This window comes from Lycium ferocissimum, chromosome 7 (genome assembly GCF_029784015.1).
Source record: "Lycium ferocissimum isolate CSIRO_LF1 chromosome 7, AGI_CSIRO_Lferr_CH_V1, whole genome shotgun sequence".
Classification (NCBI taxonomy): domain Eukaryota; kingdom Viridiplantae; phylum Streptophyta; class Magnoliopsida; order Solanales; family Solanaceae; genus Lycium; species Lycium ferocissimum.
The window spans coordinates 56,905,118-56,926,117 of record NC_081348.1 but is presented as its reverse complement, the minus strand read 5'-3'; the positions used below and the strand labels follow the sequence as shown (position 1 = coordinate 56,926,117).

The 21,000-nt window shown below is 33.2% G+C and overlaps 3 protein-coding genes across 3 annotated transcripts; all 3 read right to left on the bottom strand.

Annotated features, from left to right (window-relative positions):
- Positions 1–2: 2 nt before the first annotated feature.
- LOC132062371 (DNA replication complex GINS protein SLD5-like) lies at positions 3–6,788 on the bottom strand. Its single transcript, XM_059454953.1, has 8 exons — positions 6,629–6,788; positions 2,742–3,012; positions 1,152–1,275; positions 963–1,012; positions 837–919; positions 652–761; positions 188–263; positions 3–102 (listed from the first exon to the last, which is right to left on the bottom strand). The coding sequence occupies exons 2-8, from the start codon at positions 2,919–2,921 to the stop codon at positions 3–5; spliced, it is 723 nt and encodes a 240-aa protein (XP_059310936.1). The 5' UTR covers positions 2,922–3,012; positions 6,629–6,788.
- Positions 6,789–11,380: 4,592 nt separating this feature from the next.
- Positions 11,381–12,623, bottom strand: LOC132062370 (probable LRR receptor-like serine/threonine-protein kinase At3g47570). The gene is made up of 2 exons (XM_059454952.1): positions 12,107–12,623; positions 11,381–11,724 (listed from the first exon to the last, which is right to left on the bottom strand). Exons 1-2 carry the CDS (start codon positions 12,621–12,623, stop codon positions 11,381–11,383), a joined length of 861 nt encoding a protein of 286 aa, XP_059310935.1.
- A 975-nt stretch (positions 12,624–13,598) lies between these two features.
- LOC132062369 (LRR receptor-like serine/threonine-protein kinase RGI3) lies at positions 13,599–16,022 on the bottom strand. The gene is made up of 5 exons (XM_059454951.1): positions 15,560–16,022; positions 15,246–15,335; positions 14,827–14,970; positions 14,354–14,612; positions 13,599–14,208 (listed from the first exon to the last, which is right to left on the bottom strand). The coding sequence occupies exons 1-5, from the start codon at positions 16,020–16,022 to the stop codon at positions 13,599–13,601; spliced, it is 1,566 nt and encodes a 521-aa protein (XP_059310934.1).
- Positions 16,023–21,000: the final 4,978 nt, after the last annotated feature.

Genomic DNA, 21,000 nt, shown 5'->3' with positions numbered 1-21,000 from the left:
TCTCATACCAGATCGATCTGCCCACTCTCTACGAGTGGCTTTATGGACTTGTAAGGCAGAACGTACAAATCATTGGCTTCGATGTTCACTGGTTCTTCCCCACTGTCATCAAAGAAAAATGGAAGTCAAGAATAAAAATTAATCAGGGAGGTCCGAAGAAAAATGACAATAAATTAAAGAAGATTGCCTGTCATCAAGCTGAAAGGATCCTAACAATCTCTTGCTTCTGCAGATAACATATTGATGTAGCTGCGGCTCAGGAACTAAAAGGCATACAAAAAGAGAAACCGTTGTCTCAGTACAAATGTATATCCCAAAATTCTTTACAATTGAGATGTCTAAATGCGAAGAAAACAAATAGATATAATGAGTGCATGCGATTGCATCGTGCCTTAAACTAACTAGCAATCAGGATGCAGGTTTGGCAATTGATTAGAGAACTTAAATTGCTGCACCGTGTTCATAGACAACTTAAATCACTTAGCAACAAACCTTTTATTGTTTCAAGATGCTTTTGATCTAGAAACTCTTTTTGCTCTACGACGACATAGATAGAGTGAAATACACACGGAAATGCATAAACAAGCAGATAGGGCAAGGGACTTGAGCAAATTTTAACTCAATAACTTGTAAGGAGTATGGCAAGCTTACCCATGTCATCTCCCAAACTTAGTGAAGATTGCTTCAAGTGGGACTTGAAGCCATGAGGCAACTTTGAGAGAACAGATTGATCTAGATGTTGCTCCATGTCGTCAATACACCTAATCATCCCAGATAATTAACATTTTAAACTTTGTATGCATAGAACACTTAGAATCAAGAGAAACGGGCTTTACCTTTCAACAAATTTCTGCTCTTGTTTAGATAGACGATTCCATAAGTCAGTAATTTTTTGTATGTGAAATGCATAATTTTTGATCTGCGGTCAAACATTAATTATGAAGGATAAGCTGCAGGGACACGCTAAGAGATGAGATCCTATGCCGCGCAAACAGATCACGCTTTAAAGACACTACCAGTAACTTAAAGAACTATTTTAGAACTCCAAGTAATCGGTAGACTGAAGTTTTCCCACATCATGACTACAGCTCTTTCCAAATATGCATTTCACCAAAATCAAAGACATATAATAAGATGTTATAATTCAAGGCTACCTTTTAGACGGGTTCTTAAATATGATATCAATAGAAAGAGAGTTCTGTCGCGGTCCATTTGGTAAAGAGATGCAGTGAGTGGATCCACACCATTTTTGAAAAAATCCTCTACTGTTTCTTCCTGGAGCAAAGAGCAAGTAGAATCAGCATGTAATACATAGTAAACCATGAAAATGCATAAATTAATAATGAGCAGCATAAGTTGAGGAAATAAAGAAAAATTAGATTGATATAAATGAACAATATACCGGAAGATGTAAATGAAACTTTTTGGCATCATCACATGAAATGTTGATTTGGAGTGTCAGAAGAGTTTTACATTCCACCTTATTAAATGACAATTAACAGATGTTGTACACTAACATTGAAGATATGGATTAAAATGCATTAAGTAGGAGCAACAACTCACATCATGATAATCTCTTTTTTAGATCAGAGCACAACAGCTTTTTCGCTCAGATAGCACACAGTTTTAGATTTCAACCAATAAGTTCATATGTGATTTTCCAAGCACAGCTATGTCCTTTAACATAGGCTTCAGTTTCCCAATGAAGCAATCACAAAAAGCTTTTTATCATACAAAATTATCATATCCACAACAAAACTACCATTAAACAACTTATTTTAGTAGCATCAAGTTCCTAAGCTCTGGAATTACCAGCTTCAGCTGTAAGTCAGTCACTTATATTAACAATTATTATCGGTGACACAAAATTCTAATGTTTCTGTCGTGGTTCTGCCATTTGTTTATTCAAGTGTACGTTTCCATTTACCTTCCTGTTTTATACCTCCAAATAAAGCTCTCCCAACACTATTGGACCAAGTTACAAGTAAAGTTGGTTCTCCCCAAACATGCTTAAGGTCCACTGCTAACTTTGGTCTCTTTGAGTGGCAGGTCCTTCTTAAACTTAGATACCTTATGAGGAATGATCCTAGTATTGTGCTTTAGAATAAATATGTGCTCCACACAGTGCATCTTAAACTCAGATACTTTATGAGGAATGATCCTAGTATGCTCAACACGGTGTAACTTAAGGGTTCTCAGTATATGAGACTAGATGGCCCGTGCCCGTGCACAGCACGGGCTATGCCTAACATCACATACAAAATAAAAGAAGTCCAACATTGAGAAAGATAATTTTTCAAGTCATGCTCCTATAGGAAAATTAATAGCAAACACTTAATAAAATTAAATTCTGTTAGGCACTAATATGATAAATTATCCAGTGTATTTTTTGCTACAAAATAAGTTTTTCTATCTAAAAGTTTAATCTCATCCTTTTAACCAGAACTGAAAACTTCAGTTGGATCCTTCTAGAGTCTTGGACAAAACAAAATCTTTTGTTCTACAATAGAATAGTCCCTTTATAAACACCCTTCTAAAATTATGACAACTTGTAATTCTCAACCCACAGAGACATATATCCACCACATAATGCCAAACAAAACACAAGTTTTAAAACAAAAAGAAAATATTAACATGGAAAGGACTAATAGAACATAAGGTGAAAGCCAAATCTCAAAAACTAAACAGACAAATATCCCAGGTGCAAATTTAAGAGGCCTAAACATATGAAATGTGCATACCATCAATTGAGTTTGTTCTCTGGATCTTTGAACCAAAGCAGTCTCATATTGAAGAATTTCAGGAGCAGACTTTTCATTCCGCCATGCCCGTTTTAAGAGCTCCGCATCAGTCGTTGAAAGTAAAGATTCATAATCATCGTCCACCCCAGCTGAATATCTGGATGCATCACCTGAATCCATTGTCAATCCAATACTCTCTCTTTCTCTTCTTCCTCACCAAAGATTGAAGCTTTTTCTAGAGTAGAACAAATCTTGAGAACTCAAACTTGAACTGCAATCAGAAAACAACATAAAATTTAGGAAATAGAAATAGCAATTGGTTAATCAGTGTTTTTTCATTCTCTCAATCACAAACACAAGAAATTCAAAAAAAACATTGGATAGAAATGTGTAATGAACGAAGAGCAATTAAGAATTTAGGGTTTGGAATTGGGAATTTTGGGTTCAAGTATACAAGTCAGGAAAGACACGTGGCAGCTAGGCAACGGCTAATCAGCGATCCGCGTGAGAATAGATCGACGGCTGAGATTAGACTTTCATTAAAACACATGAAGGGCCAGGATTAATTCAGACAGTACAGCTCATTAAATAACCAATTTACAGCTGGAGGGGAATTAGTTATGATCTGGTAATTCTCAACTGCTTTTCCCTCTCAATTCTATTCTCTCTTCTCCTTACTTCTCCTTCTTCTCAATCTCAATCTGAAATACTTCATCTCCATTGCAGGAATTGAAGCTTGATCCACCATTAATGGAGTTCTATCATTGTTGATGTCTAAGCTTTTGATTACTGTTGTAAATTTCCCCAATTCCATAATCAATCAATAAAATTCCCCTTTTCTTGTCAATCGATTTCCATTACAACACAAGAGTGTTACAAAATGCCCCATTTCAGAAACTTTTAGTGGAAACATGAGCTACTTACACATCCAAACTTTATTCCAGAAAACCCCTCTCAGAAAAGAAAAACACCCATCTCGAAGGTTGCCCCACAAGAGGAAAACAACTAGCAATAGGCAATATCAAAAAGTTGTAAAACAAAAATTAAAAAACTACAGTACAAGATTCTAAATGGAGATACCCATAAAATAAAGCGGAATATTTCAAAAAAGGTTAGAAATTTAACATTTATGCTAAAAAACTATTGAGAATGGAAGCAAAACTAACCACAGATGAAATAGCTCGGGGGGTTTTTATCACCTTGAAGATTTTGAGATTTACTACTCGGTAAGTGAGGGCTGGAACAAGTTCAAGCTGGATCGAGCAAGGAAGCTAATGGAATTCAAGAAAAAGGATAACACATGACTTCGCATGATGACATTTATTCCTTTGGTGGCTATTGGGTTTATAGTGACAGTGGTTGCTAGTGAAATTCTCCCACACTCCCATATGCAGAAGATTTTGGAGTACGAGGTTGAAATATTTTAATTTTTGGCGTCAATTCGAATAAAGATTTTTAAACACAATATATGTATTTGAAAATTACATGAGAAGTACTAAAATCAACATAATCAATAATTCAAAATATTTAAAAGGACTTTGCATTATGTAGCCGATTTAACATGAGAAGTACTATAAGTCAACTCTAGAACTTGTTGAAACTGTCTCAGATTCTTTCCTAACAAAATCACTATAGCTACACCTATAAGTGTACCTCAAACTTAAGTAAAAGTACAAGATCAACTCAATGTATGAAACAGAGTGAATAAATCAGACAGTCAGATTAAAATGATGCTAAGTTTATCAGATTTGGCACTCCACGCTGCAGAAGTGAATTCACACACACTAAACCTTTTAGTCCTAAAAGATTACATTGTATTCATCTCCTCAGAAATCTTGCAGCTCTACTTTTAACTTTTAGAATGCACTTTCATTCTCAGGACATCCCTTAAAACACTCACATTAGATTCAGGTCACAAACGCCATTGCAAGAGACACAACAATCGAGCATCGGCATTACCTAGCACTTAAATGAAGGCACTCAGTTGCACATGCCAATTAGCAGCACATATATTTACTCACAGCTAAGTTCACATAGTTAACCTAGCTTACCCCATACTTAGTTCATAACAGATAGGTGGTTCAAGTTAGCATTAGTATTCAGCATTATGCTCTAAGGAGTCGTTTGGTAGGATGTATTAGAATCTAATACAGGTATTAGTTTTGGTATTATTAATTCTTATTAGTTTTGGTATTATTAATTCTTTGTTTGGTAGTGCTTTTCAACCTATGTATAACTAATATCAGTACTATTCTTGTACATAGCAAACCATGGTATTAGCAATAAAAGGGTTATTAATACCTGGATAAGCATGATGAAAGACAGAACTGCCCTTAATACACTCAATCAAACAGTGGATAAGAATAATCTCAGCATAACTAATCTCAGCATTATTAATACACCCTATTCAATACTATTCTTAGTATTCTTATACACTCTACCAAATGACCCCTAAGTGATCACATACAAGCGTCTTTCATGTGCCATAACCAAAACTTGCTCTAAGACCTCACACATGGTTCAAATTATATTAACAAGTGCCTCAAATAGTTTGAAGTAATTTAAATAGGCACAAAATACATTCATGATTCGTATGCAATTAGGGGTCGTTTGGTAGCTGGTTAGAGTTAATACAGGTATTAGTAATACAAGGACTAGTTATGAGTGAGTTTATGTATTATTTTATGCAGGGTTTAGTTATTGATGTGTTAGTTATTCTATCTTCTATCCTGCATAAAATAATACATAGATTCCCTCATAAATTATACATGTATTAGTTATGCCCGTTTCTAAATTGCAAATCAAACACCGTATTAAGTGTGTTGAATTTTATACGTAGCAAAAGAATGCTACCAAACATGGTATTACTTATGAAGGATTTACTACATGAATAACTTAGCTCTTAACTAGCACCAAACGACCCCTAGCAGTCACATACAATGTTTGGGAATCAAATTCTAGCCGTCACATAAGATCATATTATATTTGAACTCTTGGAACCTTTTCAGGAAACAAATCAGATCCCATATCTCAGTTAAACAGCCAATGTAATGTACAAAATTAACCTTAGCTAGGTAATCAGATGACTGCTCGCAAGCGTAGCTATAATTCGATACTCAAAAGTGTTAATTCAGCTGCAAGCATATTTAGTTCGAACAGTCTGAAAAAACAGTCCAAAACTGACCCCAAGTACCCCCACACTTACTCGTAATTAAACTCTTAGGGGTCGTTTGGTAATGATGGATAAGGAAAAATAGTCTTGGATAAAAATTTATTACCGCCTTATCCCTTGTTTGGTTAATAATCCTGGGATAAGTTATCCCAAGATTAAAATTAGTACCGGAATAAGCTATCTCTGGCTAAGGGTGGAATAACAATCCCAGGATTAGTTATCACAGGATAAAATAATGAAAATGACAAAAAATAGCCCTGAGGTCCCTCAAATCCTTTTTCTACTAAATAAGGTGGAGGGTATTTTTGTAAACAAACAACTTTTACTCAATTTTTTTACAATGCATGTTACTTTTAATACAACAAACCAAATAATTAATAACAAATAATACCAAGAAAAGTACCAATTTCATACCAAACGACCCCTTAATACTGCTCGGTTACTCAGACATCACCGGCGAACTAATTTCTCAGTTAGGCAATATGTCAAACACCTTACATGCATCAATTTCATATTATTCTTTGAAACATTCGGATACTTGAATTTCCCTCCCATAAATGGTGGGACTTACAGTTTTTATTTTTTTAAAAAGGTAATTACAGTTTACAGTCTCAAGAACATCAATAAGCAACAGAGAATTCAAACTAAGTCCCATATTAATCTGAATTTCCTCTCAAGTTGATGTACAAAAATTTATATTTAAAATAAAACTAACCTAAGAGAATTGGGAGGAGTCTCTGACAAGAGAGGAGAAAAGAGAAGAACTGATAATTGGCTTATAAAAAATGCCAAATACCACCAAAGGTCATCTCAGTAGCCTGCACATTTTTTCCATCCTCTTTTGTATTCACTATGTGACTAAATTCATATAACAGCCTGTTTGGCCTTTTTTTTTTTTTTTTTTTTTTTTTTTTTTTAAAAAGTACTAATTCATTTAAAAAGTCTTTTTGACTACCTTTAATAAGCAGATTGTGTTTGTCTATTCTTCTAAAAAAAAAAAAAGAAGGTGTTTTTGAGTGTCAAATTACGAAAAATAACAAGTATCAATGAACTTTTACTATCAAGATTACTTTACAGAGAAAACTTAGTTTAAATGTCTATTATGAAAGACTTTAATTAAAATTTCTACTTAAATGTCTATAATTAATTTTTTACTTTTGTTTAATGAAAATTTAAATGTAAAAAATAAGCAGAATATAAACTGTGAAAGCTAACTTTATACTAGGTAACATAAAATAGAGAATTATTAATTATAAATAAATGGATTAATGAGGGATATGCTCGGTAAATATGTATTGATGGTAGGGATATTTTTGTCTTGAAAAAAATAATTTTCTGCTTTTGTTTCTGCTTTTTCAAGAAGCATAAATTTCTGCTTCTCCCCAACTGCAGAAAAACTACTTCTGCTTCTACTTAAAAGTTGTTATACTAATTGGCCAAATACCTAAATATAAAAAAAAGTATTTTTTCTTAAAAAAAGCGTTTTTGGCCTCAAAACCGCTAGGCCAAGAAGGCTCGAAGGATGTCTTGCTATGATTGGAAAATGTTTTCCTGGAATATAAGTGGTTTCTCACTTATTTTCTTGTGTTCGATACGTAAACAAAAAATATTATCCTAAAAGCATTTATATATAATCTAGATAAATACTATTGGGGAATGGGGGTTGGATGGTGATGGGGTTGGGGTGGTTGGCTGGAGGGTAGGGTGGTACGAGTGGTGGCGGGCGTGGGTGGTTGAGTGTGTGGGGTGGTAGGGGTGGGGTCGGGTGGGATGGGGTGAAGATGAGGTGTGTGCGACGATGAGGAGCAGACAATCCTCACTTGTGAAACTTATTTTCCTTACTTTCATTAGGGAAGTTATTTTCCTCCTTTTTAAGGAATTTTTTTTTTCTTGAGAAAATGTTTTAAAATATTGAGCAATCGAACATGAGAAATTAGAAAATATTTTCCTTCACACTGAACACATCCTAAGTTAAAGAAGATATTAACCAAAGTAAATTAAAATTGAAGTAAAATACTAAATGAGCTAAGCATTTGAGTTGCCTCCTAACATGCGCCTTAGTTATAGTCGCGGCACGACGCCTATGCTGTCATTATCACCACTTTTCCTTCCACTTAAGAGATGAGTTGCACCCTAATTTTAATTCAAGTTTGTGGTTGTGCTTTTCTGACGGTGGCCCAAATACAAATGAACCAAGTGTCCCATATGCATCTTGCACTTCTTGATGTCGTTCTGTCTCTTCGGCATTTTAGGATTTAAGGACATTGCCCCCACTTATGCTCCTCTCCATAGGCTTGGATGCCTCTATTTCCATGTTTCCACCCAAACACAATGTAGAAAAATGTTAGAATGAGGTCTAACACGCCCCTACTCCAAAATTGATTTATAATTGACATTATCACGTTTATACACTTCCTCAACCTCGGCATCATCAACAGTCTTTGGATCTAATGGTTGGACTTCTTTGTGCTCTACAATACATTCCACAACACTGGATATAGTTGGGCCTCAGACACCTCAACCATTTCATTCAATTTAGCCTGCAAATTATGGATCTCATCGCCAAACTGGTCAATCTCTTGTCGAAGCTTACCTCTTCCTTCTATAAATTGTCTCGCCATATTTGTAAGACTATCACGGAGAATCCCATAAGATTTCATTGGTTGATCTTGTCCCGTTAGCCAAGTTTGGCTCAAAATTCTCTACTTCTTCAAAGTTATCTTTTGTTGGCATTTTTATTAATGAATGGCATTTGCAGGCCCCTTTTCTTTATTCTTTCCTGTCTTATGTGGAAGACAAAGTATCCCTTATTGATTAGAAAAAGGTAAAAAGGTTTTTTCCTCCTTATATTGTATTGTATTCTATTTGAGTTGTAAAGAGCTAGTAAAAGAGAGTGATCTCGCGCACATGAGAAATGAGCTTGCAAGGCAAAACGGGTCGATTTGCCCCCCTACGCGTGAAATATACGTGACGCCAAATCCAAGTCTGGTTTTGTAAATATTATTTTTGATATTTTGAGCTTACGCGAACTATGTCCCTATATGCTCTTACAAGAACATGTCCAGTAACATTATCAGAATTCAAACTCTTGTAATGGTTGGGTTAATGATTTCTTTTAATGACCAGGTTAATGAATCCCTTTAATGGCCAAGTTAATAACTCATTAAGTCTTCATTAAGACCAAGTAATTGAAGGTTAAATGTGTCTAGCCAAACATCACAAGAGTTAAAATTAAAATTTACTAATAATAGAAGGACCAAAAGTACTATTAACACTTTCTATTTTAATTTTGAGCAACCAAACATGAGAATATTTTCTTTCTTCAAAGAAAAATGAGAAGATGTTTTCCTTAGGTACCAAACACAGCCACTCTCTTTGTTATTGACAAATTTTGTCCTGCAAGTGACACAAATTATTGAAAATTGAAATAAAAACCTCTCTCTGTTAAGAGTCAATGTTGGAGGAATTAACAGGGTATGAAACCTAAGCCAAATGATGTAGATATGAAGCCAAAATTCTTGTGCTTGTTATTGACTGTTGTTTGATGTTCCAGTCAATGTAGGATTTTTACTGGAAATTGCTTTCTTCTTGGAGTTATTGGATTTGACTTGCCAAGATTAGGCAGGTGATCTAAGTAGTTGGAAAAGGAGTTTCTCGGTCTCAGTTTTTTAAGGAAATAAGATCTCTTGGCCTCTTACAATTTGAATAGAAGAAAATATCTTTTCAGATTTCTTATATGTTTTTTTCAGATCTTTTATATGTAAAAAATGAAGATCTTTTGTGAAAAGTCATAAAATTAAAAAAAATTTGTAATGGACCAAAAATTCATTTCTCCCGAAAATATTTTCCAAAAACTGTTTTCTAATTTTTTTCATTTTCGATTGATCAAAAATTTTAAATAACATTTTTTCTGGGAAACAAGTTCCTTAAATGAGTAAAATGACTTTCCTAGTGGAAGTGGAGAAAATAAGTTCCATAAGTGACATTACATATTAGTTGTGTCCTCCCCACCCTCCTACACTCTTTATCTTCACCCCACCCCCGTAGCCCCCGTCTCCATCACCCACACCTCTACCCCCACCTCCCATTGTATTTTTCTAAATTATATACAAATAATTTTAGGACAATATTTTTTTTTGTCCACACACTGAACACAAAATAATAAATAAGAAATCTACTTATTTTTCTAGAAAACAATTTTCATGAAAAACACTTTCCTTCATACCGAACACACCCTGTCTCATTATCAATTGTGAGTGAGTGAAAAATATGGATTGTATTTGTGCTATCAGTCTAAAGTCCCTAAGTCTCATTATCAATTGTGAGTGAGTGAAAAATATGGATTTTATTTCTAGAAAACACTCCATTCAACTTGGTAACCAAAAGAGCCTAAGCTTGTAATTCAACATTATTACACTGCTCTTCATGGATTCCTGAAGCTGATATCCACATAATAATAATAATGATCATCAATATTATACAATAGTACAAATCTTATATATTAAAAAGTTATTTGACACACGCATACACTCAAACTTGAAACATGAACAAGAGAAAATCACAAGAAACAAGAAAAGTTTAATTCTTGGACCAAATGGTGGTTGTCATCTCAATTGGGGTCACCCAAATTTTGCTAACACGAGGAGAGAAAGGCGGTACTACCTGTAAAAAATTTAAATTAGATCAAACTTGGGTTGGCACAGTCATTATGGGATAAGAACTCATAGGCACACACAAAAGTATACTACAATACTATAATAGTAATAGAGACTTGAGTTGTTTACTTCACGTTTACACATAAGTTATATTTTTAAACTTCCATCACAAATTATTTCCATAGGCAAAAATGTTGGTCCTTCTCCTTATAAGTAACTTATTTTACTCACTAATGAATTTTTCCTCGAACTTAGAAAGTAATAATGAGGTTAGGGAACTCAATAGTAAGTTCCACACTCCCGTGCTTTTCTTCTTTCTCTTTTTATGTTTTTCTCAGGACTTCCCGACAAAAGAACATTCGGCCTTGAGTAGAAGTAATCAATTTGGAAATAAAATTTTTTAGCCATGCGAGTTATGAGAAATAGGAAAAGACGTACCAAAGCTTAACATTTAAAATCTATCAAGGTAACTATTTCCCAACTCCCAATTATACTAGTCTTCAATTTCCTTTTCAATATTAAACTCTTATTGTTTGAACTTGACAATTTCTTACTTAATTTTACTGGACCTTTTTTCCCATTTCCCTTCTTATTTTAGACTCTTAAATAAGGTGTCCTTCAATTCAATTTTGTTTTCTATTACAAGGGGATATATTTGTATGAAAAAACAGAAAATCCAATTGAATAATATCTATGGTATATAGACAAGACAAAAATCATGTCTATTCCCAAATAAGAAAATAATTTCTTCAGACGACATGAGAATATTGTCGAAAAATGTGGATACTTACCATCACATTAACCTTGCTGCATCATTTACAAAGAAATTCCAGCTTGATGTTCTTGATATTTTTCAGGACATCTTTCATATTCAGCCTTTCATTAGGTGATTCAGTTGTGCAATTCAATGCCAAGTCCAAAACAGCGGACGCACAATGCAACTTTTTCTTAAAATCAGTTTCTTCTGGTTTCAATAAGGTAGCATCAATAATATCCTCTGGTGTTGCAGGTAGTGAAGTGCAGACCCAACTCCTTATGTTCAAGTTTTCTTGAAACATTTCATCATGTGGCTTTTTTCTTGTGAAAGTTTCCATGACCATAATGCCATAGCTGTACACATCACATCTTCTAGAAACTAATCCTACTGAGCCATATTCTGATCCAATGTTACTAGAGTAATTAGTTTCTTAACGGGCTAAATTAATAAATGAAGATAATATCTATACATTTGGAAGATATTAAAACTAGTTGAATTTACCTTGAGTAGATAAAAATAAGAAAAACTGAAGTTACAACGAGAATGAAATAGGAGTAAGGCAATCAATTGAAATGACTTGACTGAAAGTTTCTTTTTCTTTATCATCGTAGATGCATGGATATAGAGTTTGATATAGTCATATTTCGATGTGATTCAATACCGTATTTTTCATGCAAGATCTGTAACATATTACATTAGAACCAGTAAACTAATTATGATGGATTACTTGATGTAAAATAACACTTTATATGCGATAATAAAAGGACTAAATGAAAGTTACCAGGTGCAATGTAGCCCATTGTGGCAAGCGTTTTAGTATAAGAAACTGATTCCCCTTCTCCCAATAACTTGGCCAGGCCAAAGTCACTCACATGTCCAACCAACTGTTCGTTTAGCAAGACATTACTAGGCTTCAAGTCACTATGTACAACAATTGTTGCATAACCATGATGGAGATACTCCAAGGCAGATGCAACATCAATCATTATGTCTAATCTTTGGATGATATCCAAGAAGTAATCATCAGAATGTAACCATTTCTCCAAGCTTCCATTGGGCATGTACTCTAAAAGTAATGCTTTAAAATCCATGTTAGAACAACTGCTGATAACTTGAAGGTTGCGAAGAGCTTCACATTCAGTATCAAAACTCTTGAATGCACCTTCAATCTGCAAATTAAACACTTTGTTGCCAAAGTCATCCCGTTTGCAAACATGCCCTTGTAAACAGAGCCAAAACCTCCACTCCTTAGCAAGTTGCATTGGTCGAATTAAGCACAATTTGATTGCCAAAGTCATCCCGTTTGCAAACATGCCCTAATCCGAACCAAACTGCAAAAAAAACTAGTGGTTTGGTTTGACTTGGTTTGGTTTTAAAAAAAAAACCCGAACACTATTGGTTTGGTTTGGTTTTAACTAAAAAAGCCAAAACCTCATTACATTTATAAAATTTCAAACATATTTTATACATTAAAATATTTATTTTTAATGTCATTTATAAATGTTTCTTTAACTTTTTCATAGTTTTTTGTCTTTTAACATATTAATTCCTTGGAATTATAATTTTGAATTTCCAATAAGTTTTCAATGTATGTAACTCAAATAAAATCACAAAAATCAAATCAATATTGTAACAAAAGTAATTCATATCTAAGGACAATAATTCGATTCTTTAGTTTATATTAGTTTGGAACATTTTTTCTTTAATATCTAGTCATGAACACAACAATTAAGCATTTTCTACAGACCTTATAAATTAGCCGGGACAAGTATTTTTAGATTATGATTATTTTAAGAACATTATTTTTTTCGTTGAATATTTTCTCCATGATCCATTTTGTGTTATTTTAATGAATCTTAATTAGATACCTAGCCTTACTTAAATATTTGAAGTGGAAAACGGAAAAAAACCGAAAAACCACATAATTCTTCGAGAAAATCCCATAAAAGATTGTGAGGTTTGAAATTGAGTAAAGGTTTGGTTTATTTGGGATTTCACCTTCTAATCTATTGAACGATACTCCTCAACATGAACACAACAATTAAGCCAAGACCCATCAATGAAACTCTAAAGATTTTGGAATCATACCTGAAAGAACATTATTAGATAGATTCAATGATTCCAAACCTATTATTTGTCCATAAAAGATTGTGAGGTGAAATTGAGAAAAGGTCCTTTATTTGGGATTTCACCTTCTAATCTATTGAACGATACATTGAAATTCTCATTATAAGCCTAAAGAAAAAAGATGATAGTCAATGATTCCAAATCTATTATTTGTCAGTGACTCGGGAATAGTCTCTCATTATAAGCCAAAAAGATGTGGTTGGAATACTTCCTGAAAGGTGATTCCTGGACAGATCTACCAATATTATGGCGTTCAAATTTCCGAAATTCGGAGGCAAAGAACCAATTAACGAATTATTTGACAAGTCAAGGTCCACAAGATCTTTGAGGCTCCATAGACCCATAGGCATGTTAGTGAGCTCATTTGAAAATAGATAAATATATCTCAAAGAGGTAACATTGCCAATGCAATATGGTATCGGACCTGAAATTTGATTATATGACAAATCAATCCCTCCCAACTCTGGCAATATGCAAAGGCACTCCGGCAAGGTTCCACTCAACCTATTATTGTCAAGCATTAACATTTGAAGATTGTGTACATTGCAGAATGTTTTTGGCACTGATCCAGTCAAGTCATTGCTGCTTAGGGAAAAAGCGTTTAAGTTACTTAAATTCCCAACTCCTAATGGTATCTGACCCCTAATTTCAGACTGATAAAAATAAAACGATTCAAGAGAATTGGAGAGATTGCCAATAGAATCTGGAAGAACACCGTTCAAAGGATTATTCCCTAATTCTATAAATGTCAAAGATCTGCAGTTCGTTAAGGAAGCAAAGATACTTAGACGAGGAGATGATAAGTTATTATTGTACAATTGCAGACATTTAAGACGTCTCAAATCCCCCTGATGAGTTAGGAATTGGTCCACTGAATATGTTATCATAAAGATATAAATACTTTAGACTTGAAGAATTAGAGATTGAGCTGGGTATAACTCCACCAATATTGTTTCCACCCAAATGCAAAAGCTGCAGATTTGTTAGCCAGTAGCCTGAATCTAATGGAAGACTACCCGAAAGGTCATTGTTCGCAAGTGACATCCCTCCCAGTGTAGAGATGTTGAAGAGCTCTTCCGGTATACGACCACTTAATTTATTATATTGCAAGAACAGTGTCTCCAATTTGTGAAGATTCCCAATTTCTCTTGGTATAACACCTGCCACATTATAGAGCAAAAAGATCTAGATTAATGCTATTTTTATTATGTTGTTACTTCGTTGAAACCACTCAAAAAGAGTATATCCTGGATTAAGTTTATCTAATTGCTCAAGTTTAACGACGTTGCATTGGATATCGATAATCAGCAACTTCCATACACGATTCAAGACTAGTTTAGATTACCAAACAAGAAACATTGCTAGAAAATTAACCTGATGAATTGTTGGTGTTGAGATTAAGCAGCCATAGTGATGACATGTTGGATATGGTCCACGGTATTGAACCCCTTATTTGGTTGTTCTCCAGTTGCAATTGCTGCAAGTTCCGTAAGTTACCAATCATTTCTGGAATTATGCCTGCAAATTAATTTGTTAATAGGAGAACACTGCACATGTCTATGAATTGATTCTTGCTGACATTAATAAACCTATTACCTTAACTTGCAGACATTTTGTTTACTTATGCTATTGATCAAAGCATGCTTAAGGAAAAATGATAATGTACCTTCCAAGTTGTTTCCCCCAAGGCTTAGCATCAATTATTTCCAATTTTCCAATTTCTGGCGGAATGGTTCCACTGAGCTTATTATAAGACAATGCCAAGTCATACAATTCCGTGCAATTAGACAAACCTGCTGGAATGTCACCACTCAACTGGTTGGAAATTATTGAAATGCTCTTGATTCTTTGAAGACGATAATATATATCTACAGGGAGACTCCCTGATAATTGATTATAAGTGAGCCAAAGTCTCCAAAGAGGAGATGTTGAAAATGGAGGACGGGATAGAGCCAGTGAGTTGGTTACCGATTAAAAACAACTCCTTAGACTTTGAAGGTCACCAATCTCTTTCGGGATATTGCCTTGAAGACGGTTGTATCTAACACTATAAGAGTTTCTAACTTGGATAGGTTAGAAAAAGAAGGAAGAGGTATATAAGTAAAACTGTTGTTATCAAGTATTAACATCTGAAGGTCAGAAGAGAAACCAAACCACATTGGAATTTCTCCACTGAAGTTATTATATCCGAGATCAATTACCCTCAATCTACGTAAACGAGACAAATCGTGTGGGAAACCTCCACGGAAATTATTTTTGCTCACATCCAGAGAAACGAGAAACGAGAGGTTTCCCAACTGTGGCGGAATGGTTCCAAGAATGTTCATGTTGGATTCATTTAATGCAGTCACCCTATGGTGGCGAGAGCCGGAAGTGACTCCAACCCAATCACAAACTGAAGCGTGAAAAGACCAGCTTTGAGTTAAGGGATGAAAAGAGTTAAGATTAATGCCAGCTTTGAAGGCCAAAAGAGCTGATTGATCAGTTCTTATGTTTGTGGCAATGCATGACTCTGAGAAGTAGAGTAATTGCAAGACAAAAGAAAGACGAAAAGAGTTGGCTTTCTCCATGGATACAAGTGATTGGTATTATTAGAATAGGTGCAGTATAAATAATGACAAGGAGTTGCTAAGGAGGTGTGAGAAAAAGCAGTGCATGGATAACAACATAGCTTGACTTTACCATGTCTTCGTAGCGTTTTTGCAAAAAGGTAATCAATTCCCTAGATGGTCATTCGAATTATGAAAATTATTGAGCAAAGTAATTGACAGATTTTTTGGACGATAAAGTCATCCAAGTATGCCTGTATCCCCTAGAAAATAAATCTTATTGTAATTCCACCAGATTTCTTTAGTTGACACCCATTTGACCCATCTTAAGATCCATATTTTTAATTAGATCCACAAACCAAAAAAACTTGTTTCTATGGACTATAGACATATTTGGATGACTTTATTGTCCTTAAAAATACATAAATTACTTTCTTTCAATAATTTCCATAACTTGGATGATGACCATCTAAGGAATTGACTCCAAAAAAAGCGGGACCAATCTCCTAAATTTTATGACTTATGTGCTCTGCAGGTCCAAGTACGTTCTATTTTACACGAATTAAAACATAGATCAATCCATCTGCTGTTGTTTTAAAAACTAAATAGAGTTATCAAACCACAAGGACAATCAATCTCTCACAATAATCCCAAAATCAATTATTCCAGAAACCAAATTCAAACACTCACAAAGTTACAAAAAGAAAACAAACTCAAAAACAAATTAAACTCAAGCTTTTTTCTAATCTAAACGCTTTGTGAATGTCTCTTAGCGGACTCTTGAAGCTGACATCCACATGATTGCAATAATTAATGTTATACAAGTCATTTTCTTTAATTAATTCCAACTTTAGTATGCTTCTTATGCATTGTATTTCGTATACATAGTTGAAACATTCACAAGAGATACGCAGTAATAAACAAGAAAGTTCAAATCCGTAACTAATTAGGATACGTATCGATTCTTCTTTTATAATTACTTGGCAGAAGAAAAGAAAAAAAAGAGGAAAATGATCACCGTGTACAATGAAATATCCACAAACATACTGAACCACTAATAAATTAAAGCATAGTTTTTTTTTTTATTTGCTAGTAAATGTGAACTATAGGAGCTGTCATGCTGTTTTTTTCAGTGAGAACAGAAACTTGTGCTGCAATTTACAGAAACTATAGACAATTGGATTAAAAGAATTCTATCTATTGGAGGAATTAACAACATACCGAGTGAAATCTATGCCAAATTAATGATGTAGAAATGAAGACAAAGTTGTTTCTAAGCTCCTTTGCTTGTTCACTGACTGCAATTTAAGTTGCCAAGTGTTGGTGCAGGTTTTTATAGTTCCTCTTGGGACAATCGTAATGCTGCTAAAGGAAAAGAGTTAGTGGTAAAAAACAAACCTAAACTATTATCTTTTCGCGAGTTTTGTACCTTAACTATCCATTGTTTCATTTACTTACCTAAACTATCACTCCCTTTGTATTAAAACACGCATTGATGCTGAGTTGGCCTCCACACGCCTGTTGTCGATTGATTTCAAATATTTGACCAACTCAGCATCGAGGTGTGATTTCAAATATTTCAAACATTTTACAAAGTTTTGATAGTTTAGGTAGGTAAAGGAAACAATGGATAGTTGAGGTATGAAACTCACGAAAAAGTGTAGGTATGTTTTTGACCATTAGCTCAAAGGAAAATGATAAAACAATAAATGATGCACATACTAAGTTGTAGTTCAACATTCTACACCGATCTTCATGAATTCCTGAACTTGAAATTTACATAATAATGATGGTTAATATTATACAAGGCATCCTTCCATACCAACTTGACTGCACATCTTATATGTTAAGTAAAGTTATTTGACACACACGTACACTCAAACTTGAAATATGATAGTACTCCATATAAATGATGCACATGCTAAAGTTTAGTTCAACATTATACACTGCCGCCTGTAGTTGATGTGGGAAGAACTCCCAAGTATAAAGTTAAAATACTAAAATGCCTCTAAAATGTTGAACAACTATTTTACCCTTTATTTAAATGTTATCCTTTACCTTTCGATATTTATTGTAAATAAGCAATTTATGTCAACTTAAATAATGAAGTTATACTACGAAATCACTATTAATTTCAATAAAGACTCTTAATTGCTATCCAACCAAGGTTCTTCCGTTTCTATAAAAATCAAGGATAATTTGAAGAGTTAGTGATTGAAAGGTTTTTCAGAAGAACAAGAGTCAATTAGGACTTAAAGATTTGTGGTTGAGTTGTTGAGTGCTGCTAAGCTTATAAGGAAAGCTTAATTGTTACATACTTTTGCCCCTCAGCCACCTCTATGCCTGTGTTCACTCTTCTGGCTGAAAATGCCCTATAGCATCTTCAAGTAATAATTTTAATCCATTTCCCAATATTAATTTCTTAAGTCAAACTCTATAATACTTACTTATCTCACGTCAAGAATGAAACATAAATCACCAGCATAATTGGTTCTTGCTCTTTTTCAAGAGGAAGACAAGAATTGCTGCCCTTTACACAAATTAGGAATACATTTGTTCAATTAACATTGGATTAGTTGTTTACTTAATTTTGCTACCTTGTGTTTTCTAAATGTAGCACTTAGGTTCTATAGATTCTATTTTGGTATTGTGGTTTATTTTTGTTTGCTTCCTCTTCTAAACAGGGGCGCATTTCGCTTTGGTTGAATAAAAACCTCAATTCTTCATTTATATCTGCAGTTAACTTCATACAGAGTTTTTTTTCTTTTTCTTTCTAATTGATACATTAATATTTATCCTTCTGTTACTCTTTTGCCAGTACCTTAAAGCTGCGTCATTAACTATATGGTTAATTATTCCCTGTATCCTAAAAAATAATTATTTAATAAAAAAAAAGGAAGAAATAGTCTCTTATGGACACTTACAATTTTTAATAGAAGAAAATAATCTTTTCAAATTGTTTGTGTTATTTTCAAAGCTCTTATTTGTAAAAATGAGATCTCTTGTGAAAAAATCATAAAACAAAGACAAATTTGTAAAGAACTATAAAATCAATTGACCCAATAAATGAATAAAAAAAATAAAGATATTCTTTTTGGGTGATAAGATAAAGACATTTATAATAAACAATAACAGTTAATCACTATCACATGGTGTTGAGTGTCTTCATTTGTTTAATTTGGGCTCTTTTACTACTTCTTCTAGAATTGAGAAGTAAAATTTACTTGGCATAGGTTCCATTATTACCTATTTATGGAACATAACTAAATTTTAAATAATTATATTTAGTAGCTAAAATATAACATATTTACTTCATATAAGTACCGAGTTTTTTACCACTCGTCGATAGCTTACATTTTTTAAATTTAAACCCCGACAAAAACGTCTCTCTCTCTATCCCACTAAATACACGTCATTATTCACAATATCCGTAATTTCCTCCAATTTCAAATCGGTTTACAATTCTACAACTTCCTTTTGTTATCTCTAATTAACTACTCATTAATTTCACTCATGATTCAAATCTAATTCCCAAAAAGGTAAGATTCTATGCGATTTTAATTTTCGCATGTATTTAACCTATATTTTCGGAGTATTTTTTTTTTCGTTTGAATCGGTAATGCAACTCTAAATAATTAATTATCGGTGTTTGTTCTTGGTTTTGCTTAGATTCAAGTGAAATGACTAAAAGCCTTTCAGATCGAGAAATAGAGGTATAAGAACCGGGTGAAATTTGCGTCATTAACTATATGGTTAATTATTCCCTGTATCCTAAAAAATAATTATTTAATAAAAAAAAAAGGAAGAAATAGGCTCTTATGGACACTTACAATTTTTAATAGAAGAAAATAATCTTTTCAAATTGTTTATGTGTTATTTTCAAAGCTCTTATTTGTAAAAATGAGATCTCTTGTGAAAAAACCATAAAACAAAAACAAATTTGTAAAGAACTATAAAATCAATTGACCCAATAAATGAATAAAAAAAATAAAGATATTCTTTTTGGGTGATAAGATAAAGACATTTATAATAAACAATAACAGTTAATCACTCTCACATGGTGTTGAGTCTCTTCATTTGTTTAATTTGGGCTCTTTTACTACTTGATCTGGAATTGAGAAGTAAAATTTACTTGGCATAGGTTCCATTATTACCTATTTATGGAACATAACTAAACTTTTCAATAATTATATTTAGTAGCTAAAATATAACATATTTACTTTATATATCTACCGAGTTTTTACCACTCATCGATAACTACACGCTCCTGAAATTTAGCTTGACAAAAACGTCTCTCTCTCCTATCCCACTAAATACGCGCCATTATTCACAATATCCCTTAATTTCCTCCAATTTCAAATCGATTTTACAATTCTACAACTTCTTTTGTTATCTCTAATTAACTACTCATTAATTTCACTCATGATTCAAATCTAATTCCCAAAAAGGTAAATTCTATCACGATTTTTAATTTTCTTTGTGTATTTAACCTATATTTTTGGAGTATTTTTTTTTCGTTTGAATCAGTAATGCAACTCTAAATAATTAATTATCAGTGTTTGTTCTTGGTTTCTTGGTTTTTTTTGCTTAGATTCAAGTGAAATGGCTAAGAAAGCTTCTACTCCGATTAGAAATAGAGGTATAGAACCCGAATTTGAGACTGCGTCATTAACTATATGGTTAATTATTCCCTGTATCCTAAAAAATAATTATTTAATAAAAAAAAAGGAAGAAATAGGCTCTTATGGACACTTACAATTTTTAATAGAAGAAAATAATCTTTTCAAATTGTTTATGTGTTATTTTCAAAGCTCTTATTTGTAAAAATGAGGTCTCTTGTGAAAAAACCATAAAACAAAAACAAATTTGTAAAGAACTATAAAATCAATTGACCCAATAAATGAATAAAAAAATAAAGATATTCTTTTTGGGTGATGAGATAAAGACATTTTATAATAAACAATAACAGTTAATCACTATCACATGGTGTTAGTCTCTT